The sequence below is a fragment of the Peromyscus leucopus genome, chromosome 6 (assembly GCF_004664715.2).
Source record: "Peromyscus leucopus breed LL Stock chromosome 6, UCI_PerLeu_2.1, whole genome shotgun sequence".
Classification (NCBI taxonomy): domain Eukaryota; kingdom Metazoa; phylum Chordata; class Mammalia; order Rodentia; family Cricetidae; genus Peromyscus; species Peromyscus leucopus.
Genome location: NC_051068.1, coordinates 12830397 through 12857911, shown reverse-complemented (window position 1 = coordinate 12857911; position 27515 = coordinate 12830397). Strand labels below are relative to the sequence as shown.

The following is a 27515-nucleotide window of genomic DNA, read 5'->3' as shown; positions in this document are numbered from 1 at the left end:
AGTATGAGTCTCCTTTGTGAGTGTTGTGGTTTGAAAGAGAATGGTCCCAATGGGAGTTGCACTATTAGGAGGTGTGGCCTTGTTGGAGGAACTGTGTCGCTGTAGGGGGGGCTTTGAGGTCTCTTTTCTCAAGCTTCACTCAGTGTGAGTCAGTTAACTTCCTGCTGCCTTCTCATTAAGATGTAGCACTCTTAGCTTCAGAACCATGTCTGTCTGTGTGCCTCCATGCTCCCTGTCATGATGATAATGGACTGAACCTCTGAAACGGCAAGTGAGCGACTCTAATTAAATATGTTCTCTAAGAGTTGCCATGGTTATGATATGTCTCTTCACAGCAGTAAAAAAATAAGACAGAGTGACAGTCATTACCTTGAAATCATCTTTTTATCATAGATTTAACCCATTATTAAATTTGCCAGCTCAAAACACGTTCATCACTTTTGATCAGCACACACACACACACACACACACACACACACACACACACCATTTTTTTCTTTTGATTTTTTTGTGTTTTGTTTGTTTGTTTGTTTTTGAGACAGGTTTTCTCTGTGTAGTCCTGGCTGTTCTGGAACTCATTTTGTAAACCAGGCTGGCCACAACAATCAGCCCCTATGATTTCACAGCTTTTGTAGAACCTGAAAGTGCCTTGTATTACTATTTAACATCCCTCCCTTTATATCAGCAATATGTTGATTTGGATGCAAGTTGATCTTCGTCACAGTTATCCAGTTTTCCATTATGGTAACAAAGTACTTGAGGTAATCAATTTAAGAAGACAGAGATTTATTTTCACTCATGATAAGAGATTTCACAACTGATTAGTTGTGGGGGTCTCTGCAACCTTCACAGCAGAGCTACAAGCTGAGGGAGGCAAGAAGGCAGTCCAGCACAACACCGGTCAGTAGACGGTGTTGGTTCAAATTTCGGGAGCCTGACCCTGAGTGGTTTATTTTAGGCCTATATAAACTCAGCACAATCTGGTGAAAACTATTCTGATGATGATTATCGAAATCCCATGTGCACAACAAGGCACACCTAAATCTCTTTGAGGAACAAAGTAAACTAAATACAGATTAGATGTGACTACATCAAAACTCTTTGGAAAGTACATGTGACATCTTTCATAAAGAGAGGTTCTATATGTTGGCTGGAAGAGGGTCTGGTACCAGAAAGTCTCCAGCTACACAGACTGTGCAAAGGCCACCAGGCTAGAAAGCACGTCCATTCCAGCCTTCTGGGCAGAAAAGGTTTCTGCATTCCTTCCCTTGAAGGAACAACCCCATGTGCTTAACATTCCAGGCTCCCCTAGCACATGTCTGTAAGCACAAAGACGTCCATGCCACTTACAATTAATTAGTCCTGTTGCCTTTGGGCCTGTGGCAAGACAGTATATTAATCATGGGATTACCTGGGAAGCAGGCAGTGGGGAAAAAAACAGGCATGGGAAGCAGTTGTTCCCCTTACAGCAGCAGGGAAGTGAAAAAGAGACACATCCAGGTCCAAGTGGGGCAAGCAAGCATAAGGAATAGCATGGCAACTTGGGGCTCTTCGTATTCAGTAGCTTATGTGCCCTTTTCTAACAATGTACTCGAAAACCCAAGACTCTCACCCATGTACACACTCTTCTCTGAACAAAGCATCTAGCCACCTGTCAGCAACCCAGAACCCCGTCTGCACCATGCTTCACTTACCTACTTAAATCAAGTAGGATAAACAACGGGTACTTTCTTCTCCCTCTACCAATCATCAAACAGTTTCTATTCGAGTATATTACCAACACATTCATCTAAGAGGGTAGGAGGGTTGATCCAGCCTGAACTGGTCTTGGGTGCTTTACAACAGAGCAAACTGTGTCCTCTAAGTGAGGTTTTAGGGAGAATCAGCTCAACTATTTACCATCTCATGCTTATGCATAATTAGATATGCTGTTGTGGAATATTATTTTAACTATGTAAAGATGTGTTACATTTGTTTATGCTGTAAAATATTATTCTGTGTAGAGGTGTGTTACATTTGTTTATGCTGCATTTGTTTAACAATGTAAGGATGTGTTTAATTATGCAAAGATGTGTTACTGTTTCACTTTGCCTGCCTAAGGCACCTGATTGGTCTAATAAAGAGCTGAATGGCCAGTAGCTAGTAGGCACAGAGAATAAATAGGAAGCTCCAGAGAGAAAAACCAGAAAGGAGAGGGAGAAGAGGATGAGGGGGATGCCTGGGGCTGGAAGCTAGGCAGTCACCAACCAGTCAGACAGACACAGAAAGGAGGAAAGTAAGATATACAGAGGGAAGAAAGGTAAAAAGCCCTGATGTAAAATGTAGATAAAGAGAAACAGGTTAATTTAAGTTAAAATAGCTAGCCAGAAATGAGCCTAAGCTAGGCCAAGCCTTTATAACTAACAGCAAGTCTCATGTCATGATTTGGGAGCTGGTTGGTGGCCCAAAAGAAAAAGCCTGGTACAATATGCATATGACTAAAATCATAGGAAGGAACATAAACATTAATCATGTTACTTACATGGTCCAAGTGTGCAGTCAAAATAGAGAACCACCCAAACTAGACCCCAAGTCACTGAACTCCCATCTCTGTACCCAATAAAAAGTAACCACAGTGATGAGTATCCTCACTCATATGGCAGGCTGAGTCTCAACAGTGTATCTGACCTGAACTGTCACCTTGTTTTGAATAAAGTCAGCTTGCTGCTTTTGAATCTCTATGTGTGCCCTTACAAGAACTCTTTGAATAAGAGGCCAAGAACCTGGACACAGGCAGCCCAGACCTGATCCCTGGTAATGTTTGGCAAGCCAGCCAGGAGGAGAGAAAACATTCTTTCCTATCTTACTGAAGAAATCCCCTTTTTCACTCCAATGTCTGTGGTGACAGTTGGCCCAACTAGCCAGCTTTGTCAGAGAGCTGTCAGTCCATTTAATTGAGCCATGTCAGTTGTGGGAGTTGTTTTTATCTTTATGTGCTGTTTTGTACCCTGAGAAGGAGCCCTAAAAATAAACTATGTGCTGTTCTTGATATATACCTAATTTTAAGCTCTCTCTCTCTCTCTCTCTCTCTCTCTCTCTCTCTCTCTCTCTCTCTCTCTCTCTCTCTCTCTCATCTATCTATCTCTATCTCTCTATCTCTATCTCTCTCTCTCCTCCCTCCCTCCCTCTGTGTGTGTGTGTGTGTGTGTGTGTGTGTGTGTGTGTGTGTGTGTGTGTTAACATGAACACTTGGGGGATGATTTCAAAATTTATTATTATGTGTGTTTGAGTACCAGCCTGTGCATGACATCATACACACATAAATGTCAGAAACACTTTCAGGACTCAGTCATCTCCTCCACGATGGATCAGGAATCAGTCATCTTCTCTGTGGATCCAGGACTTGTCATCTTCCACTGTGGGATCCAGGACTCAGTCATCTCCCTCCACTGTGGGATCCAGGACTCAGTCATCTTCCTCCACTGTGGGATCCAGGACTCGGTCATCTTCCTCTGTGGGACCCAGAACTTGGTCATCTCCCTCCACTGTGGGATCCAGGACTCAGTCATCTCCCTCCACTGTGGATCCAGACTCAGTCATCTTCCTCCACTGTGGATCCAGGACTCGTCATGTCCCCCACTGTGGGATCCAGGACTCAGTCATCTCCTCCACTGTGGGATCCAGGACTCAGTCATCTCCCTCCACTGTGGGATCCAGGACTCAGTCATCTCCCTCCACTGTGGGATCCAGGACTCAGTCATCTCCCTCCACTGTGGGATCCAGGACTCAGTCATCTCCCTCCACTGTGGGATCCAGGACTCAGTCATCTCCACTGGGGATCAGACTCAGTCATCTCCCTCCACTGTGGGATCAGTCATCTCCACTGGGATCCAGGACTCATCTCCCTCCACTGTGGGATCCAGGACTCAGTCATCTCCCTCCACTGTGGGATCCAGGACTCAGTCATCTCCCTCCACTGTGGGATCCAGGACTCAGTCATCTCCCTCCACTGTGGGATCCAGGACTCATCTCTCCACTGTGGATCAGATGTCATTCATGTGATCAGGACTGTTTTCACCCTCTGACAGGCAAGGGATGATTAAAATAAATTATTTTTCATTTGTGTGTGTATGTGTGTGTGTGTCAATAACATACATGCAGAAGATCAGAGGACAATTTCCAGGAGTTTGTTTTCTTCACCCACGAGCCTGGGAGTGTTCATAAGACCTGAGGTTGTATGTGTGCGTGTATGTATGTATGTATGTATGTATGTATGTATGTATGTATGTCCATTCATCCATCTATCTTTGCAGAGCCCAGAACTAGATGAAGGACTTACTATATCTTATATTTTCAAAGTCTACCATTGAACCTAGAGCTTGATGATTTGCTAGAAGCTAGGCTGTCTGACAGTGAGCCACCAGGATCTTCTTGTCTCTGCCTCTCAGTGCTGGGATTACAGACACAGTCTACCAAGCCCACTACAAATGCAAGCCAGTATTTAATTATGCAATAAAAGGCAAAATGAATGTTGGGAAAGGACCTCATTAAACAAAGTTTGTCATCCAAGGGAAAGGAGCTTATAAGACAGATAAGTCCCAGGGGCAGACAGGTGCTTCCTAAGGCTGGCGTGCCTTTTTACCAGTGCTGGTGTTTGAACCCAGGGCCTTCAGTAGCCTAAATACATACTCATCTCTGAGTCATGTCTTCAGTCTCCAACTGAAGTGTGCTTTTACTTTTAGATCCTTTTAGAAGGCTGATGTAGGGTTGAGGATTTGGGAAAATAGCAGAGTGTTGTTCCAGCATACATGAAGCCCTGGGTTTGGTCTCCAGTACTACAACCAAAAATCATCCCAAAAGACCAATTTTTAACTCCTCTCCAAAGGAAATAACTTTTATTTTATGTAACCAAATGTGACTTATTCAACTTTTCAAAGCCCATTAAATTTGAGTGAGATAATGTGTGTGTGTGTGTGTGTGTGTGTGTGTGTGTGTGTGTGTGTGTGTAAGCATGGTTGTAAGGAGTTAGATAAAATATGGTGAGTTCCTATTTTGTTACATATAGGACTTAATGACAGCTATTTTTAATAGGATTGAAGTCTTTCTGTGTCAAGCTTTCCTTACCTTAGTAGAACACAAGGAATGATCTATTCCCTATTATTAGTAGAATGGCAAAGTGAGACCTACTACTGAGGTTGGGGAGGCCGAGGAGAGTGGAGGTCAGGATGTATGTATGAGAGAATAATAATAAATAAAAATTAAAATGATAGCCATAAAGATGAATGATGCCTCTATATCCAAAACATCCAGGGCCTACTTCATGTACAGGGAATCCTCACAACAAAACTTTGGGGTTGTGGGGTGTGGCCACCCCCTTCTGGGGAAACAAGGAACTGCAAGCACTCCAGAGACCTTGGTGGATGCAGGTAGCAAGACAAGTGGGTAGTAAAAGACACCTTCCTATTTGGCCAAGGACAGCACTTGGAAAACCGCTGGCTTGAATCTCCAGTGTGAGTTCACACCACTGTCATGAAGAATGAAAACACACGCAAAGAAAGCCTGTCCTACTTTAAAGACAAAAGCACTGGAAAGAAAGAATGAAGGCTGAACATGTCAAGTCTCCAATCCTCATCTGTAAAACAGAAGACGACTTGATATGGCGATTTTGGAAAGAGACTTTGGTGCCGTCAGTAATGGCTTGATAGCCACAGCCACAGCCACGAGTCAGCTTTCACTCATACTTCATGCAGTACTGGAGACCAAACCCAGGGCTTCATGTATGCTGGGACAGTACTCTGCCATTTTCCAAATCCTCAGCCCTACATCAGCCTTCTAAAAGGACTGAAAGTAAAAGCACACTTCAGCTGGAGACTGAAGACATGGCTCAGAGGTGAGTGTGTGTTTAGCCTACTGAACACCACCACCAGCCCCCGTAAAAAGGCACACCAGCCTTAGGAAGCACCTGTGCTTTATATCCCTACTTCCCAGTGTTTATAAAACAGCACTCTAAGGAAGTTTAGCGAATGTGTCTCAAGTGTGCATGTGTGTCTGTTTGTAGTTTTAAAAAGCAAGACATGCACCCCCAAAATAAAGCAAGATGTCATATCACAAACTTTAAGACTAGTTTACTAAAATTTGTTTATTGTAGTGCTAACATTTTTTGTATGATTGGTTCAGTATTTCTTAAAGTTAAAATTCCAAGTAGTCCCAAATAACCCCATCTGCAATGATGACTACATTGATGACTACAATGATGACTACAGTTCCTGCATATTCACAGGACTGCTGCACTTTCACCTGCTACACAAAGAACTCAGCAGCCTATCAACACTGTCATTGTAGGAATTCACAAATTCCCAGACCTCTAGTTCTGGTAAATCTCACCAGATGAAGCTGAAAAGCCCACGTGGAATACGTCACCTGAACCAAATGAAGAAACAGCTATGAAAGCTTGTGTGCATCAGATTAAAAATACAGAATATTTATTCATTTCTTTCCACTAGAGAGAACACACTGTTCTTAGACAAATGAATTGTCAGTTGTCAGGAGTTGCTTTTGGAGAATGATCAATGAATTCCTTCTCAGGGGTCGGAAATTGAAACCAGGGTCCATCACCCCGGGCACGCATCAGTCTTCGAACTTCCTGCTCCTTTAACCTGAAATAAAGGAAACAACAACAGTGTGGGAATGGACACATCAGCAGGTGAGCTACTACAGCAGTCAGCGCAGAGTTCCTCAGAAAAGCAAACAGAGCCACCACAGGACACAGTTACACCGTTCATGACACACCAGACACAGAGCTGACCACCCATGGTCCTGTTCACAACAGCCAGATATGAAAGCATGCCATGTGATACTTTGTTTGTGTTCTGACAGATACACCTTGGCTTGGAGTCAGAGGATGGAGCTAGCCACTACTTAACCACAGAGGTCTGGAGGTCTGTACAGAGAGGAGACAGGAAGTGATGAGGTGGGGCAGAGAGGGGATCTAGGCCTTTTGGAATAGAGGAAGAACGGTGGAGGTAGGAAGCAACTGGCAGCTGCTCCCCTGCTTCTTTCAGGGTTTTACCCATATCTGACTCCTGATTTTTATTGATAAAGATTAATTAGATTAGCACATCATCTGGCGTCCAACTTTTGGGTCATAAAACAGTCACTTGCCAGTGGCTTTGCAGCCACCAGCACACACTGAAGCTGCACACGAGAGCTGCGTCCACCGGAGTCACCTTCCCACTGGCCAGGCTTTCCCTTTCTTCCCCAAGCCCTCCGAGTGAGTCTGGGAGTTTTCTGTTGCAGCCTCTCTGCAGCAATCTCCACAGGCACTTGGGTTCTGAATGCCACTGGAGTTAGCCCCTCACCACCCACCAGCTCTGCCTTCAGGGAGCTCCCACCACTTCACATGCTCCCATGTGCATTTTTCAGACAGCTTGCTCCCCCTCCCTGTGGGTTTCGGGCTTCCTCTGAACCTCCCCTTTGGGCTGCTGCCATACTAGGTAGCCACCTTGACACCCGCTTGGGCTTCTACTGTTCTTGCAACCACCACACACTTAGCTCACAGCTACATGCTAGCAGCTGCAGCTGTCCTCAGTCAAGCCTGTGTTCTCCACTCAGACATGCTCGACAGCAGCAGCCAGCCTCACACTTCACCGTCATCATCAGATTTGGTGAGACAATTGGAAATTCTTAAAGGGGGAAATTAGTTTTAAAAAAAGAGAGAGTTCTATCCCATGTTAAAAAATGGGAAATACTATTACCATGGAGGGAGTTAGGTCTCTGTATGATTACACGATTAGTGGTTTAAAAATAGAACAATTAAATGAAGAGATAATCATCTTAACCCAGATTGACAAAATGTTAATTATCATTTTGATAATCCTTATTCTCAGTTTGATAATTCTTGGTTTATCTCTAAAAAAAAGTTGGTTGATATGACTGCCAAGATACAGACCTTAGAAAAATTTATTAAAACAGATCATAGAGATATTCAGACCCAGACAGAGGAATTTAAAGAAGAACCAACCTCATCATTACATTATAAAATTAGAGAGGAACAGCCCAGTGTTTTCAAACAACCAACCTTAATTTATCCAGTAACCTTACAGGAACAACTGCCAAACAACAGATACCCCCAAGGCTATGTAAGAGCTGGCTGGATTACTGTGGAAATGTTAGACGTGAGGATATTTAAGGAAGCAATAGTCTCATATGGTATGCATTCACCTTTTGTGAAGCAGATATTAAATTCAATCTAAATGGATCAACTAGTAACAGAACTGTCTCATAAGACTGGAGAGACTTGGTTACAGCAGTATTGGAACCTGGTCCTCAATAACAGTGGAGGACCTGGTGGAAAGATGAGGCTAAGACCATTGAACAATGGGGTAGGGCTATAGGCACTGAAATCACCCAAGAGCAACTTCTTGATGAGGGTGATTATGCTGATGTATAAAGACAGTCTCTGTATGTTGACCACACCCTGGCTCTATGCTGTACAGTGTACAGCAGCTTTGAATGCTTGGGACAGAACTGAAGAATTCAGAAAGATAACTGAGTCTTTTACTAAAGTTATACAGAGCCCAAAAAAAACCTTCATTGATTTTTTTTTTTTTTTACAAAGACTAGAATGATATCAAATTCGGAAGCTAAACAAATAATAATTGAATTGTTGGCTTTTGAAAATGCTAATGCACAATGCAAAAGGGTAATTAGGCCTTTAAAGTCAAGATCAGCACCCATAGAGGAATGGATACAGTCAATATTGAATCTCATAAACATGATGATGATGCTTGGATAGGAGAAATGATTTCTAGAGGCTTGAAGAAAAATCAAAATGTCAAGTATCTTAATTGTGGTCAACAAGGTCACCTAAAAAGGGATTGTAGACAAGGTGTTCCTAGAAACAATGTTTCTTCTAATCCAAACTGAAGACCCTTGCCTTCTGGAGTATGCAGAAGGTGCAGCAAAGGCAGACATTGGACCAATGAATGCGGATCAACAAGGGACAAAGTAACCTTTTGCCATTGGGAAATGCCTTGGGGTGGGGGCTCTTACAGGCCCCCATGTCCAATTTGGTTCAGAACCTGTCACCATGGGGGAAACTCTTCCCCAGAGCAATTAAAGGTCCTAATGCCTATTGTTAAAAAAAAAAAAAAATGCTGTTCTGGATTTAGACGATAAAACAAAAAATTCAGGAGAAACCATAAAGCAAATATTTTGGCAAACTTTTATAAATGATCAAAGACCAAAGTTAAAAATACAAATAAATGACATTGTACAGGAAAAGAAAAGCTATGGATACCATCAAAATTGATAAAGATTAGATTCTAACAAGAGAGACCTCTTGATTAGAAGAGGTGACAGTTCATCAACCAGTGTGACCATTCAATCTAAACTAACTTACAAGACTAACAAATGCTTTTCATTTGATCAGACATAACTTGCCAAAAGGGAAACTCCCCAAAGTTAGGGTTGGGGCAGGGTTTTGTTTTTGTCTTTCTAGGAGAATGAAGGCATTCAGTTAAGGAACCTGAGGACCACTGGACAAGTGAGACATGTGAAGAAAAGGGACAAATAATCCTGAGAAAATGTCCTAAGAAAAAGAGTAAATTGGACTATTGGTATATCACATTTCCAACAGGATAAAATTTCATAAATCTTCCCAAATGTTTGTTTCTGCTGTTCTCTACAGACACATAATATAAATGGTCTGATTTTAGTCCCAGTTCAATTAAAAATTAAAGCTGGCTTTGAAGTTGGAGCATGACTCTTTCCTTCTCTAAACCCAAGCATGCTGTTAAAAGGAAAATCCGGGCTGGAGAAATGGCTCAGAGGTTAGAAGCGCTGCTTGTTCTTCCAAAGGTCATGAGTTCAATTCCAGCAACCACATGGTGGCTCACAACCATCTGTAGTGGGATCTGGTGCCCTCTTCTGGCCTGCAGGGGTGTGTGCAGACAGAACACTGTATACATGATAAATAAATAAATCTTTAAAAAAAAAAAAAAAGGAAAATCCAAAATCTCTGTCTCATGTCAGAAGAGCCATACAATACGGGACAGAAGAAAAACCAAAATTAAAGGACTATTCTATTGCCACTCATCACAATCTTTTGGTTTTATTTTGACTCTTTAGAACTTTTCTTAAGGTATAACTATCTCAAAATTTATAAAATTAATATATACATATTTTAAACTTTTTGTCATGATATTAATGGTCATATAGAGTACTAACTAATTCTAGAAAAAGGCTTCATCTAGCTCCTTGTACATAATTTCGAGTTTGAGTCTCTATCAGATACTAGGAATTAAGTTTTTGTACTCTGGTTGTATGTAATAAATATTGATCCTTTAACTTCTTTTGAGATCTGTTACATATGACATTTAAATGTTTACATTTTCTGAAGTAAACCATGACCATGCCTAAAAGCAACCACTGAAGTCTCCAAAAGAAGGATGGGGTCCCACAACGATTCCATCTGGATTGTGGCAATGCCACTAAGCTGACAAACACCACCCAAAGATTGGCTTTGGACTACAAACTACTCAGGACAATTTTGAGGTGGCTAGCTGCGATCATCCAGTCTCACAGACTATTCTAACCAGGACTTGAGACAAGCCCTGCACTTTCCCATTATGCTGAGACTGGACAACAAATGATAGAGCTACCTCTCCCAGGACTTGACAATTATCCCAATTTTTTTCAGGGTCCCCTAAAGATGCCATCACCCTCAGGCAGCAGGAAATAATTTTAAGAACATGACGCCCACATTCCCAAGAGGTGGAGTGGGTGGTGTTCAGTGGGTTATGGATATCTGTCATTGTTTAGTGTGGTTGGTTACAAGTTGTTATTGGTTATGGTCAGGGAAAAAGCTGAACAAAGGAGATTAGATTCAGGGATATTGTTCTAAAAAGAAAAAGGAGGGGATACAGAAATAGGATAAAATGGTAGATTGAATCTACTTTTAACCAAAAAAGCGACTACTAGTCTTAAATATTTTACATTGATAAGGATTTTTGTATATTGATACAAATTTGAGGTTATTTTTATATATGTTTCTACTCTTGTTTAAGATATTTTTGTATATTGATATAATTTAAGGTTATTTTGATTAGGACATACTGTACGTACATTTCTACTCTTGTTCAAGGTATTGTACCTATGCAGCTCATTTAACAATGTAATGTAAATTTCTAGTCCTTGAAAGTTATTATAACAAACGATTTAGGATAATAAAGAAATGCAGGTTAGTAGTTAGTCACCTATTACAATCAAATTTGTAGTCAAGTTAGGTTATGTTTTGAAGGTCAAACAGATATACTTTAGATAGATAGGTGGTCTTCAAACACTGCAGAGACCTAAGGAATATGGCGTATAGGTTGTTTTAATACCATAAGGTTCTTTTTTTTTTTTTTTTTTTTTTTTTTGACGAGACATGTCTGTTCCTGGCAGCACCAATTTACTTTAGAGAAGATGATGGGCACTGAAGAAACTCCATATGGAATTTCTTTGTGGCAAAAGTTAGCCACTGGGCAAAAAAGTGCCCTTGCCTTGGCTGCTGACAGTATGCTGTCCAAATTGGACAAGCAGGACACAAAAGAAAGTGACTGCCAATCCTTGCCAAGACAAGGTGGGACAGTCTTTCAAAAATCCTGCTTCACAGAAAAGTCTGTCAGATATTCTAGACCCACAGGCTGAAGATGGATGCCCCAACATTACAGAGGAACCTTGAGTGACTGCCTAGGCAGCCAGATGTTTCTGTCATTTCTTAGTTTTGGAAGTTGTTTACTCTGCACTTGCTGTTTACTCAGGTAATAGTATATCCTTCTCAGGAATCTGATGGAGCTGAGACTGGATAGTTATAGTTATGGGTTTCCTTAACGAATGGTATAAACTGTAAAAGGTTGAGAGACATAAAAAGCTATTTTGGAGTTGGTAATGCAAGTTAGGATAGAAAGTGAATTAGGTACAACACTTTGGACTCACCAAGATAGGATAGATAATGGAGTATTTTTTCTGAATTTTTCAAATGCTCTGGACTAGACATTGCTAATGTAATCATTACCTGTATATATTTGTATATAGTTATTGTAATTATTGTATATAGTTTTTCTGTTAGTTAAAACCTTCAATATTTATTTAGACAAAAAGGGGGAAATGCTGTGTGATATGTTGTATTCTGACAAATAAAGCTTGCTTGGAGTCAGAGGATGAAGCTAGCCACTAGTTAACCATAGAGGTCTGGAGGTCTGTACAGAGAGAACTACACCTTTTGGGATGGAGGAGAAACGGTAGAGGTAAGAATCAACTGGCTGCTACTTTCCTGCTTCTCTGGTATTTCAAGTTTTTACCCTAATATCTTACTCCTGATTTTTATTGATAAAGATTAATTAGATTAATGCTTCAGAAGCAGCCTAGGAGTCTATCAACAGATGAATGAATAAAGAAAATGTGGTACATGTACACAATGAAATTCTATTTAGTCAAAAAAAAATGGAATCATGCCATATAAGAAAAATCCATGAAGCTGGAGATCATCGTGTTGAATGATAAAGCCAGACAAGCCTAACGTGTCTTCTCTACTATGTGGAATCCAGATTTCATACATACTGATATATACAGAGATACACAGGACACAAATGTAGATGGAGAACTATTGGGAGCAGAATGGGACCAGTGTGAGGGAGGAAGGACAGGAAGAGATCAGAAGGAGGAGAGACAATAAGAGAAGGTAAATGGGAGGTGAAGATGAATAATGTACAAGGAAATATGTTTATGAAGGTGTCATCAGGAAAACCATTATTTTACACAGTAAAAAAAATAATGAAAAAGAAAACAATCTGACAGTCTTGGCTACAGATTTAATCATTATATACATCATAGTCTGGCTTTAATGCACACAGTCACATGGAGGCAGACATCTACTACACATTTACAAACAAAGTTAGGGAGTCTTGACTTTGACCATGTGACTTATGTAGTTAAAGCATCACTTAATCAATTCTTTCCACAGGCCCTGCTCCATGGCTTTGTGACAATGCTTGTCTGTTTTCCCATCTTTGCAATGTTAACACAGTTGGCTACAGAATGCCTACTAATGTGCCCATGTGAGAGTCCTGTCTGCCCTCGTGGAGGACCTGCTGCCCTCTGCCTATACTGCTGCTATCATTGTTAGGACAGGGAACTTCTCCACGAGAAGTGGAGTCTCCCTCACCAGCATCACACTAAATGGCCTACATTTGATATTCAGTTGTTAAAACAGAAGAAGAAATCAGAGCCTCCACTCAGTCATCATCCTTCTTTAATCTAGGTTGTCTTGTCTGCACACGATGCTTTCCCTAGGCCACCTCTTCTCCATTAACCCTTGGCCTCATATATTAATCTTCTTATGACCAGAAATGTACAACTATATAATCACTTCATAAATGTTAGCCAGCTTTCTAGCCTTACTTATAAGATGATTATATACCTTTGTAACTGTGACCTAAGGAGTATATTTACTCAACTTTTTAAAAAGGACCAGATACAATCCTTTTCCCCCTACTCTTTTAAATATAATTATGCAGAATATGTAACTATAGTAATTAAAGAGAAAGAGTTCATCAATTTGAGGAGGGGGGACATGGGAGGAGTTGGAGTGAGGAGAAGAAAGGAAGTAGAAATGATGCAAATTCAACACTCATCTACAACGTTCTTACCAAAATGAGAAATTAAAAACAAAACAATTTACAGGGAAAAAAAAAAAAAAAAAGGCCAAGGCTGAGGAAATGGCTCAGTCTGTAAAGAGCTGGCCTTGCAAGGTCATGATTTCAACCTCAAAACCCATGTAAAATTATCTGGGCTCATATTCCAATACTGAGGAGGTACAAACAGTCCTGGAGCTTGCTAGCCAACTGTCAGCCTAGTTACTTGACAAGCTTCAGGCCAGTAAGAGACTGTCTCAAAATTAAAAAAAAAAAAAAAAAAAAAAAAAAAAAATGGTGGACAGAGACTGAGAACAATACCTGAGATTGTCTCTGGCTTCCACAGGCACAGACACAGGCACACAAACTCACTCTCTCTCTCTCTCCCCCTCTCTCCCTCTCTCCCTCTCTCTCTCTCTCTTCTCTCTCTCTCTCTCTCTCTCTCTCTCTCTCTCTCACACACACACACACACACACACCTACCTGTACACAGACACACATCAAGCAAAACAAAATCAACCAAACAACAACAACAACAAAAAAAAAAACTAAGGCAATCCCTGGACTGAGAGAAGCATAGTACTTAAGGCTCATGTCATCACAGACATGGTTAGCTGAAAGGCACAGTGCTAAGCAGTGTGTAAGAGGGCTGTATCTGCACCAAGGTAACTTAATAACTATTTTCTCTAGAAACAGGTTCACAGGGTTACAGATGGTAGTTCCTAATGAGGTGGGACAGGAGGAAACCACATGTGTAGAATGGGCTGCTGTGTGCAGAGCAGTTTACTTAAGAGTTCCAGGGTTAAGAGCACTGCTGCACTCATGTCTGGTGGCTCTGTAGCTTTAGCTCCAGAAGATCTGACAACCTCCTGTGGCCCCGTGGACCTGCACACACATGGTAAACACACACACATAGAAACATATACCCATAACCATTAAAAAAAAAAAAAAAGGAGAGAGTTCCTTTCAATATGAGCTATCATCTCCCCAGTCAGCGACACAGCGACACAGCCCTCCTCCTCCTCCCAGGCAAGCCCTCTCCCCAGCTCAAGCTTCACACAGACCTCTAGGTGCTGACACCACTCTATTAACCCCTCCCACCCCTTTCTCCTACCGTAACTCAGCCTTTTCAGCTTCAATCTGGAGAATAGCCAGGGTTCTTTCATAATTCTTTTCGGGACTATCATAGAAAGTTCGGGCAATCCATCTTGATATTGGATGCTAAGGGAAAATTTGTTTAAAATCAATTACCTTCTGGAGGATGTTTGCTCTTCTGGTTGACTACTGTTTCAAATGACTAAAACACTACATGCCAAAAACTTTGCTATGTTTTAAATCATTTTAACCACTAGGTTCACACTTTTTTGCCCCCACTTTTGAGATAAGCACAGAGGTGCAGCATCTGACCGGTCTGCCTCAGGCCCAAGCCTGTGAGCACTGAGGTGCAGCATCTGACTGTCTGCCTCAGGTCCAAGCCTGTGAGCACCTAGGTGCAGTATCTGACCGTCTGCCTCAGTTCCCAACCTGGGTACTTCCTTCACACTGCACTGAGGGCTACAGCTCAAGCAGGGCAGGAGACAAACCAAATTCTACTGACCCAAATGCAAAGACCTTTCCACTAGAAAGCAGAAATAAGCATAGTCTATACTTATTTAGTTTAGCCTATAAAGTTTATCATAATTTTTTTAATGAAAAAAGTACCAAGAATCATTACTTATAAAAAGAAATTAAACAATACTGTGGGCTAGAAAGATGGCTCAACAGTTTAGATCACTTGTTGCTCTTGCAGAGGATCTGGGTTCAATTCCCAGCATCCACAAGTGGCTCAAAAGCATCAGCAACTTCAGTTACAGGGGATCTGATACCCTTCTGGCCACCTCAGGTACCAAGCACACATGTGGAGCACACTCATATATTTAGGCAAAACACCCAGTCATATAAAATAAATCTAAAAAAGAATTTTTAAGTTTAAAATGTATCATCTCCTTGATGTGAAAAACTATATCATAATTGTCTAATTAAGACATTTACCACAACATTAACAAGCTACACAACAAGAATATTTAAGAGCTGTGCAAACCTTGTAATACTCCCAGTGTTCTGGGATGTAGCCTTCTGGGATTTCTGCAAGTTCAGCTTCACCTAGTGAGAGAAAACGGTGATGACGCTTGGTTAGCACTGGGTCACCAGCTCCACACCAGCCCTTCCACAGCAGTCAGCAGCCAGCTCCTCAGGGTTCCAAGGGCTGCTTCCTCTAATGTGCTAGACTCACTGGGAAAAGACGAGTCCTCGGAGAGCTCTAGCCATCTTCTAGTGTACAACAGGACCACCAGCATCTCAGCAGAGCCTCCCACCTGGTTCTTATATAACAAGACATACTAAAGGATACACTGTTTGTTTTTACTTTTGCTCTTATGTGTAGTAGTATTTGGTCCACTCATGACTTTGGGCTATAGGGCCCAAAGGAGACAGACCCACGTGACCCCTCTCCCTTTCCTTTAAGAAGTCCCGTACAATGGCAAGAAGCATCGCCTCCTTTGGGCCTTACAGCCCAAGGTCACAGGCGGAGTAAATACCACTACACCTCTGTAAATCTACCAGATAAAACATTCTAAGACTCAAAATCAATCAGTATTTTAAGATACTGCTCAGAAGACCTTTTACATGCATTCGACACTTAGAGACTCCAGGATGAATTTTAACACTCTCTCTCTCTCTCTTTCTCTCTCTCTGTGTGTGTGTGTGTGTGTGTGTGTGTGTGTTTCACTCTCTTCCCCTGTTACTCTGTTTTCCTGATCCAGCTTGTCAAAGATGATTTTAGAAAAGGAGATGAAGTGGTGTGAGTAAGAATGGCCCCCCTAGGCTCATATATTTGATGCTTAGTCAGCAGGGAGCAGAACTGTTTGAAAAGATTACAAGGATTAGGAGGTGTGGCCTTGTTGGAGGAAGTGTGTCATAGGGGCTGGACTTTGAGGTTTCAAAAGCCCACGGCAGGCCCAGCTCTCTTTCTGCTTTTGGATCAGGAAGCTCTCAGCTACTGCTCCAGCACCATGGCTACCGCCATGCTCCCCACTATGATAATGGGCCAACCCTCCAAAACTGCAAGCAAGCCCCCAATTCAATGTCTTCTTTTATAAGAGTCGTCATGGTCATGGTGTCTCTTCACAGTGATGGGACAGTGACTAGGACAGGAGAGAAGGAAGATGAGGCTTTGGAAGCCACCTCCTCTGTAAAAATGTCCCCACCACGCTATCTTAGAGGTCACAGAGCTTTTAGGAGGTGGGACCTGGAGGGAGGAATGAGTGACTAGGAGAAGCCTTTAAAGGTCAAGGCCACCCTGGTTCCAGCCCGTCTCCTCTGCTCCTGGTGCCCCTCCCACTCCAGCATCCACCACATGGCAGGCCAGTGTCTCTGAAACCATGACATCTGAGCCGTCCTTCCTTCCTTCCTTCCTTAGGCTGCCTGCGTCAGGTGTTCCGTCACAGCAATGCAAAGTAACCAGTGTAAATGTTCCCCATTTCCTTTTCAGAGTTTGTATATAGGACCACAAATGTTACCGTTTGGAGGAGTGAGGGGCTAGATGAGGGACTTACCAATAAATATGTTCACCAGCGTTATGCCAATTGCAACTGGAATCCCAGTCAACAAAATGTAGAACCTCTATGAGGAAAAACAAAAAGGTTCTCATAATCTTTTTTACTTCTCCTACCAAAATTATCCTCCTTCAGTTTCCTTAATATCCTTCTAAACAAACATGTCAACTTGGGAATCAGAATCCCCAATTTCTGTCACATTCCTCTGATTTAGTTCTTAAACACAACTATTACATACAGTACAATATATTTGAAATGACTGACTTCTTGGCTAAAGCAATGCAATAAAGAAAATTCTGTATTGGAACAAAGTATGAAAACAATAGCATTTCAGATACTGAACGTCAGGGGAGTTGGTCACGGTAAGAAAAGAGGACACTCAGGGGATGTGACAGCACACTCCTGGGAATCCAGCATTAGGAGGTGGAGGCAGGAGGATTAGGAGTTCAAAGTCAGCCTTGGCTACGTGTCGAGTTTGAGGCCAGTCTGGGATAACAGACAGATCTGTGTCATTTTTAAAAGAGGGCTAAGAAGAGGTGGTGAGAGCTGGGGGGGGGGGGGGGTGGGGGGGAGTCTCAGGCAGCCAGAGTCCTGTCGACGAGCATTTCAGGGGCAATGGCGGAGTCCAAACAACTCTCCATTCTTAAGCCTCTGGAAGGTATTTTTTAGACCATGAGATACGGACAAGTAGCATTCTAAAATAAGCAGGATCATTTGCCCTTCTGCTAAATTAGGAATGTCACCTTAGAATCAGTATTCAAATAGCATAAATTAAAAAACATCACATCCTAAAATAAAGATGTTTCACTAGAAGTCTTCCAGTGGGTCTTTGCTAATTCAAAAACTGTCTTAGTGACACAAATAACCAGCTGACTGGCTTTTAAATTCTGAAAATCCTCAGTTTTTCATGGTGCTGGAACGGACCACAGGGCCTGAGGCAGACATGCATTGAGCAGCCACTGCCCACCAGTGCTGCAGATGTATTTTTATTCTTAAAGAGGAAACACACATTGGACTTCAGACCCCATAACCCTGAGCAAAAGGAATGGCTGGCACCTGACCTGAAAAAGGGTTCTAACTAACTTTAAAAATTCAGTAGCAAATCAGACCTTCTACACAATCTATATCTCCTGAGGAAAAATAAATAGTAATTTTAAAATGAAAGACATTTCCTAAATGGGAATTACCCCTACACAAACATTTTGTAGTTAAGAACATTTTCAACTCACCAATAACCTCAAGAAGCGATCTTCATAGTATGAAGAAGCTTTGATGACGAACATTTTCTTGCCATGGTCCCCACTGTGCCGCACAGGAGCTGGAAATGTGAGACTGTTTAACAGGGCTCATGCAGGGGATGAGCAGAGAAGATGGTGGGACATTGTGAATGCATGGACTTTGTTTGCACATCAGAATGGGTAGGATGCATTTCAAAGACTGACCGGCTGTCTCAAATATAGCTGCTGCTGCTTTTATTTTCTTTTAATGTTTAGTAGTAACCAGGCTGAAGCCCAGTCTTCACACATGCTGGTAAGTGTTCTGCAGTTACAGAGTGCTGCTCATTTCAATCCCTGCAGCAGCATCGAGCAATCATTTCACTGTACCTTAGAAGCAGGCAGGGAAGGCAGCTCCTGACAAGCTGCTCACCTTTGCTTCCCCTACAATAAACAAACATGCTAAAGCTACCTAAACAAAGGTGAATAATACCTCCTAGCCAAGAAAGTGGGAGGCAGGAAGCTGCGGCAACACAGATGGACAGGGCTGGCAGTATCTACTCCAATCTCCAGCAGAAACTTGATTATTATAGACTACACAGTCTATCTCGTGTGTGTGTGTGTGTGTGTGTGTGTGTGTGTGTGTGTGTGTGTGTGTGTTGGGCTAAACTCAGGCCTTTCATACGCTAGCCAGGCATTTCTACCACCAAGCTATACCCCATCCTTCACATCTTGACAAAATCTGTTTGTAAATCATTTCTGACTAAGAATATCCTCCTCCTCAAATCAAAGATTGGAATGATTTGGAATGATTTCAGCCTTGTTGGAGATAAGTGGAGGTGGAAAGTGACTCCTGAATCCCTTCTCTGCTCTTGTTCCATGGAAACTGACAAGACTCACCATCCACAGGCTAATAAGCCCAGAAGGACCACTACTATTCAGAAGGGATGGCTATGCTGCTGCTCAGATTCCCACTGAAGAAACTACAGTCATCACAGCAAAGAAAATGCAAAAATGAACCCAACTGAGAGCCCTAGATGGTGACACTAACAGACATAAGAAAGAACAGTACCCTTTATTCATGTTTAACGTCTAGAAACACCCTCCTTTCAGGAACATATATTCTGCAGGAAGCCAATGCTGTTCCATCTGACGACATGCTCCCTTTGAAACACTACACACCCAGGAATGTGCACAATTATCCTCTGGTGTCAGCATCCATGAGGAACTAGTTTTGGGTCCCGTGGACAACAAAACCTCCAGATGATCAAGGACCTTAAATAAAATGACATCAGCATAATAACCCACACACATTCCCCTATATACTCTAATTTCTAGATTTATAATACTGATTACAGTGAATACCATGTAAACTGCTGCTATATTGTATTGTTTGGGGAATAATACCAAGAAAAATGGTTACAGGAGCAATTTATTTTTCCAAATATTTTCAAACCATAGTTGGCTGGATCTGAGAATCCTGGCAAGTAAGTGAATAAGAGGGCTACAGTTGGCCAGGTGTGATGATGCTGCTGCTGCATGGGTGTAGAAGACCAACTCTACCTGCTATTATTCCTGTCACTTCTAACTATGTTTTGAAGGTAGGATCTGTCTTGATTCTTGAGTCACCTGAAGCAGCTAACAGTGAGTTTAGGAAATTAATTACCAAAGAACTTACTAAGTACAAACCATACTAGTAACACTACAGAAGTGACAAGAGACGAGACCCTGACATGTCTCACAAACCCTTTTAAAAAGTTACCATTATGGAAAAAAGTCGGCTGGATGATACTACAAACCACTCACTAGTCACTACAGACTGAGATGCCCATTTGTGTGCAGGTCCTCTGCCAGGCCTAGAGTCCAAGGTGGGTAGAGAGCCCGCTGGGAGAAAAACAGTGGAAAAAGGATCTCAAGTCTATGAGGGCAGCAAAGGGAAGAAACAGAACCAGCAGCAGAAAATAGGCCCAGAAGGAAAGAGCTAGTTCAGAGAGGCAAGTGGAAGGAGCAGAGAACAATCACTGTTCACTTAGGGAAGAAGTTGGCTGGGTTTGTTCTACCTGCGCTGGGTAGTTTTGTGTCAACTTGACACAAGCTAGAGTCATTGGAGAGGAAGAAGCCTCAACTGAGAAAATGCCTCCATAAGATTGGGCTGTAGGCAAGCCTGGGGGGGGCATTTTCTTAATTTGTGATTTATGGGGGAGGGCTATGCCTAGTCCTGGGTTCTCTAAGAAGCAGGCCGAGCAAGCCATGTGAGCAACCCTTCCATGGCCTCTGCATCAGCTCCTGCCTCCAGGTTCCTGCCCTATTTGAGTTCCTGCCCTGGCCTCCTTCAGTGATAGATACAATGTGGAAGTGTAAACCAATAAAGCCCTTCCTCTCCAATCTGCTTTTGGTCATATTTCTTCACAGCAACAAAAACTCTAAAACAAATTGGTACCAGGGTATGAATATTGCTGTGACAGACCTGATCAGGTTGTTTTGGGGGACAATTGTGGAAGGACTTTGGAACTTCAGAGTGGAAAGTCCACTGCACACTCAGAGCTCAGGGAGCTGTTCTGTAGGAGCTGGGAAGATAGGAATGTTGAGAGCAGTACAATCGAGGGAAAAATGGCTTGTGAAGTTTCACAGGGAAGCAATGACCCTACTGAGCCTTTTGTGTGAAGAAGCTGAGGTGTCCAGTCAGCTGCAGTTGAGGACAGTTGCGTTAACAACAGACCAGAACCACTAAAGTATAACTTTTGTTTTGCTGGGACAACGGATGCTGGGGCTAAAGAGTCGGCCATACTTAAGAGGAGACCAGTCTTCTTGAAGTGTTTCCTCAAGGTCAGCACATGGAAGCTGTGTTCCAGAGCAACCAAAGTTGTACCTCATGCTGGATGTAAGAGTCACCCAAGTGTAATGGGTTTTGAAGGCATGAAAGGGTCATGGAGAGCAGCTGAGGTTGGCACTGGGAGGCAAGGCTGGACTCGCTGAAGAGTGCAGGAGAGGCTATTGGTGAAAGTGCAGCCCGGGTACAAGGAACCCCAACATTTTGGAGATGCCAGTACCATGAGATGAACACCAAGAAGAGCAACAATGGAGGAGTGGAGCCAGCAGGAGCCTAGAAGACAAGCTGTGTGCGCTGCAGAGGGCAGAGCCAGAGAAGAGACCTAAGCCCTTTGGAGAAGCCCAGAAGACTGTAGGTGAATCCCAGACATTGGACATTGAGCTACTTATACTGCTGGAGTTCAGTTTTGTTTTGTTCAGATTGTGACTGTACCCTGATTCTTCCCTCTTCGAGTGAGAAGGTACTTAATTTATTTCTGATTTTATAGGAAGTCACAATTAAAAGTCTGAATTTTAAACAACTTTGGATCTTAAAAGAGATTGGCTATTTTAAAAAGACTGAATTTATAAGTATTTGAATTTTTAAAGACTGTGAGACCTTTAAAATTTGGAATGTTTATATTGTAATGTTGATATTAATGTGTGATCTTGGGAAAGAACAAGAAAGGAAAAGTTATAGCTTAACAGAGATGTGTATGTATGTCAATTGTGCTGGCTACTTTTATGTCAACTTGAGACAAGCTAAAGTGATCTGCAAAGGAAGGAACCTCAATTGAGAAAATGCCTCCATAAGATCCAGCTGTGAGGCATTTTCTTAATTAGTGACTGGTGGGGGAGGGCCCAGCTCATTGTGGGTGGTGCCATCCCTGGGCTGGTGGTCCTGGGCTAAAGCAAGCAGGGTGAGCAAGCCAGTAAACAGTACCCCTCCAGAACTTCTGCATCAGCTTCTGCCTCTAAGTTTCTGCCCTAGCTTCCTTCAGTGATGGACCACAGTGTGGAAATATAAGCCAAATAAACCTTTCCTCTCCAACTTGCTTTTGGTCATGATGCTTCATCACAGCAACAGAAATCATAACTAAGACACAACCTAAAACATGCAATCCATCAAAAGGATCTCTGAAAAGCCCCTGAATCTAGATTCTTGTAAATGCCTTGAGTGGGGTACAGACAGTGTGGTGGTTTGAATAAGAATGACCCCCATAGACTCATATTTGAATGCTTAGGGAGGGGCATTAGGAGGTGTGGCCTTGGAGGTAATGTTTGGGGGGGGGGTTGGCTTTGAGTCTCAGAAGCCTAAGCCAGGCCCAGTGTCTCACGTTTCCTTGCAGCCTGCCTATCTAGATGTAGAACTAGTCTTCCCCAGTGCCCACCTCTCTCTTTCAATTGGGGAACAGTGGGAGGACTAAATTATATGTAGCTTTAGTGAACAGCCATTACAACTACATAGCAAACATAAAAACCAACAGGCACTTGGGAGGCAGCCACTGGAGGAGAGAGTCTTAAGTTGGAGGCCAACCAGGGCCCCCCAGTGAGACCTGTATCAATGCTTCATGCCCCCAAAAAAGAACAACGGAAGAAAGCTTTGACTGGCTGCATTGAAGGAATATTACTGAGGTTAGCAAAGTGAACTGCTTTCTTTCTTAACATCATTACCTAATTGTTTAACAATTACATTTGGTTAAATATGCCTGATAAATGCTACTCCCATCAACTATCCTGAAATCTACTTCAGAGTAGTCAACTTCCCACAGCGCTGAGGTCTCTGTTTGCTGGTGTGGGAGGGCCATCTGCTCACATTCTGAAAACAAAGGATACGCACAGCTTACAGACCTAAGTCTTCAATAAATGATTTTTTAAAATTATTTTTTAGGTGTGTGTGGGTATATGTAGGTGAATGCAGTTGCCTATGGAGGTAAGACACATGGGGTCATGTAGTGGGAATCTAGTAGTCATTGTATCTAGGGTAAACATTAGAATGCAACAGTTGTTTCTCACTGTATCTAGGGGTAAGAGTAGAATGTATTAGTGTTTGTTAGAGGTACCTAGACCTTGAAGAAATCATAGTAGAGACAATGATTATTGTCTATGATTTATAGTGTTATTTTTCTAAGGAAGTTTTCCATCCATTGCATGGCTTTGGTCACAAGACTATCCAGGCACACTTGAAGTATCTTGAATTATTGGATACTGCAAGCAGTACACAAATAAAGACTAAAGTTACAGGGCTGTGATGATTTCCTTCAGAGAACATATAGATCAAAGGGGCTTTGGTATGAGGAACTTGTGCCCAAATACAACCTTTGTGTACAATCAATAAATATGAATTTCTGAACAGAGGTTCAAGGTTCAGCTCACAGAAACTGTTCCTCCCTGCTGCCAGAGAGCCTAAAATTACATTCTGGGGTGACTCTCCTTTGAATGGCCTGTGCAACACAGAACACCCAACAGGGTCCCTCTGAAGCCAGAGTTATATAGGCTGTTGTAAGATATGCAATGTGGGTACTGGGAACTGAACCCAGGTCTTCTGGAAGATCAACACTATTAACCAGCAAGCCATCTCTCCAGCCTCCTCCAATAAACAGTTTTAAATATGCAAATCACTCAGGAAAGTTATTTAGAGTTTGCTGACCATAATTGATGTCAAGATTAAGAAAATGTAGCAACTTTGTTTCAAACCATCAAAAACTGGTCATTCACCATCTTTCTCTATATTCTCAGTTAAAAGTACCATTTTAATTATCTGGTCCAAGAATCTAAGTCCTCTTCCTTACACCTGTCAGTCTTTCATCACTTACCAATGACAAATTGATAATGATTCTAAGAAGGACTAGTGAGGTGGCTCAGAAGGGAAGGGCATTTGTTGCCAAGCTTGAAAACTTGAGTTTGGTCACCAGATCCCACACAGTGGAAGGAGAACTGATTCCCACAAGTTGTCCTCTAACCTCTATATGTATAGGCACTTGAGCTTTGTATCCAAGCCCCCTCCACCCCAATTAGGTCCTGACCTCCTTCAGCCCCACTCTCAGCACCTAGATCTTCCAGACAACAGAAAACCCACCCACTACTTCTGCCAGTTTTGATTGTTAAAACAAGTCTCATATTCATTTTACACATTGTACATTCTTTGTCTGAGTTCACAGTACTTTGTTCATATAGCGTTCCTCTACCTGAAAAATATCTGTGATATATTAGCTTTATAATGGAAAGGGATTCAGTGTTTCCCATTCATAAGATGCAAGCCTTGCTGTTTGAGCCTGTCAAAAAGCATGATGGGGAGTATGTAGCAGAATAGACTGTTCATCTTCTAGTGGCTGGGAAGCAGAGAGAGGAAGAGGAGGGGCTGATGTCCCAATATTCCCTTCAAGGGCACAACTTCAATGACAGGAAGCCCTTAGATTGGAATTCCACCTCTCAGATGCTCAATCCAACTACCTGTAAGATTGGGACAGGAGCACCACAGGTTCAATGCTGTGGAACAATCTTTGTACACTGTAAAGATGTATTACTCTCATTGAGTAATGAAGAGCTGACTGGTCTATAGCTGGGCAAGAAGAGATTGGGTGGGGAGCCAGACTAGGATGACATTGGGAAGAAGGGTGGAGTCTGAGAGTTTCCAGCCAGATGTAGAGGAAGCAGGATGTATACAAAATGAGGTAACAAGCCATGAGCCACATGGCAGCAAGTAAGTAAGTAGAAATGGGTTAAGTTACAAGAGCTGGTTAGTAATAATCCTAAGCTATTGGTCAGGTTTTTACAATTAATAATAAGTCTCCATGTCAGTTATTTGGGAACTGGCGGGTGGGGAAGAAAAGTTCACCAACAGTTCAAAGCCAGCCTGTAATGCAGAGTGTATTCAAGACCAGCCTGTAATGCAAAGTATATTCAAGACCAGCCTGTAATGCAGAGTGTATTCAAAGCCAGCCTGTAAAGCAGAGTGTATTCAAGACCAGCCTGGGCAACTTAGTGACACTCTGTCTCAAATTTTTATAGAGTAAAAAGAAAGGAAAAGAGGGTTTAGGGATGCAGCCCAGGGGAAAGAACTCAGCTGACTAGCATATGCAAAAGTTTGTATTTCATCAGCAGTACCAAAGAAATAAGCAAATAAAACAAATTTCATGCTGTTTGTATTTGATGACTTGTTTTGAAAAGACTAATGTATGGGTGTATGGTGCTAGAAACATTTCTTACTCAACGCTTCTTCACAACTACTCTGTAAGATGTCTACATTGATCATCTTCCAGATGAGGAAATGAAGATCATGACCTTCAACTTCCAAAAGGTGCTGACTCAAGGTCATAGAGCTTCTAAATTCTGCAACCAAGACTTGAATCTAGGCAGTCTAGCACCAGAGAAAAGATGGGTGAGGGAGTTAGCAATCTCTCTGGAGACGGTGACACAGTGTGCCTGTGAAAGCAGTGACATACTGAATCAGTCACTGTCAGAACAAGCAGTTAGTAGATGTCCCCTGTTCTCATTAGAGGACATGAGACATCCCCCTGGTCCTCTCAAAACTGCAGAAGCGGGGAACAGTGCAGAAAGAGAAACCTGGGACTCTTACCCACTATAGCTAGATTCCATCAAGCACCCTTTGGGGGAGGAGTCGAGGGATCTCTACCTGGATATCTGAGGATATTTGTAATAAAAATGATTTGTGAAAAGATTTTACCAAGTAGTGTTAGCACATGGAGTTTGCATGAAATTTAAATTCCTGCTAGAAATTTTAAAAGCACTGATCGTTCCCAGAAGGTCCCTATGCATATGGCCTCATTACATAACGGAGCCACTCAACTTGAGAGAAACAAAGAGGGAAAATGGGACGAGATGTTTAGAGACTGGAGAGAATGGTTTTGGTGTTAGGGTAAAATTTTTATTTCCTGTATTGCACAAGGCAAATTAAACTGTCTATCTCTGACCAAGAGGATTAAACGAATTAACACGTAAAGCAGTGCCTGGCACTTAACAGATACTCGATAAACAACGGCCACCATTATTGCTAACGTAGTAAAGTGTCGAATTATTTTTTAATATTAATTAAGTAGATTTCCTCTTTTGTAAAGTGAGGGACTAACATTACATTACTTTCCAGAGTCTTTGGAGCGAGAAAATAGATCGAATACTAAGCATGTAGTATTTTGCTACGTTTACTCTTCTAGAAAGCAGAGGGACCTGGGTCAGGTTCCTAGGCCCTCACTATGACTGTCCTGAGACCTGAGCTCTCTTAGGCTCTTTTCTAAATAGCAATGGTCCTTAACTTTCCAATTGCTGCGACCCTTAAATACAGTTCCTCGTGTTGTGGTGACCCCAATCATAAAATTATTTTTGTTGTTACTCCATAATTGTAATTTTGCTGCTTTTATGAATCATACTGTACATATCTGTGTTTTCTGATGGCCTTAGGAGACCCCTGTGAAAGGGTCGTGACCACAGGTTGAGAACCACTGCAAGATAGTTAAGCCTGCATTAACACAAAACAGATACAATCTGGGCTGAACTCATTATCGAACATTCATTCAATTTGTCTTTTAAAAAACAAACATTTTTGTGGGCTTCTAAAATGTCGTGAGCTCCTCAGGCAGTTACCACTGTGCCTAACGGAGCTGTCACCTCGCGTCTAGAACATCATTACAGCCTTCAACTCAGTGCGCTTCTCAGCAAATTCCTATCTGCGGGTTAGAACCAGCTGCAGGTGCCACCTCTCCAGATTCTGCTGCAATCCCAGCGAGGTGGCGCCAGCCTGTAATCCCAGCCCTGGGGCCCGAGGGTGGCAAGTTGGGACCTCCGTGTTGCCCTTGGAGACTCGGGCGGCAGCTGCACGCCGGTCTAGCCTGGCCGCAAGCAAGCAGCACCCGGCATGGTGAGTGACAACGAGCTTCACAAACGCTAAGACAAGGCCATCGGTTTTCTGCAGCGGCCCCTCACACACTCGGCGCCGGCGCCCGCTCCAGAAGCCCCAGGCCAACTCTGTCCCTGCTCCCTCCCTCAGAGGCCCCCAAGGTCACCTGGAAACAGCCCTCCCACCTCTCACCCGCGTCTCCAAGGCCTGCACCCACCGACAGTCTTCGGAAAGCTCCGTGTGAGGAAACTTCCGACTCCGAGCCTGGTGCCAGCACGGCGGCCAGACAGCGCTGTCAGCGCGGCGACCGAAGCCCGCTGCAGCAGGCTCATGGCCGCCATGGCTACTCCGGGCAGGGGAGGAAGTGGGGTGAGCAACGGGAGCCGGGAGG

The 27515-nt window shown here is 42.6% G+C and overlaps 1 protein-coding gene across 1 annotated transcript; it reads right to left on the bottom strand.

Moving 5' to 3' along the window:
* Window positions 1–6100: 6100 nt before the first annotated feature.
* Ndufb5 (NADH:ubiquinone oxidoreductase subunit B5) lies at window positions 6101–27501 on the bottom strand. Its single transcript, XM_028872662.2, has 6 exons — window positions 27342–27501; window positions 18478–18566; window positions 17249–17315; window positions 15736–15797; window positions 14770–14876; window positions 6101–6635 (listed from the first exon to the last, which is right to left on the bottom strand). The coding sequence occupies exons 1-6, from the start codon at window positions 27463–27465 to the stop codon at window positions 6515–6517; spliced, it is 570 nt and encodes a 189-aa protein (XP_028728495.1). The 5' UTR covers window positions 27466–27501; the 3' UTR covers window positions 6101–6514.
* Window positions 27502–27515: the final 14 nt, after the last annotated feature.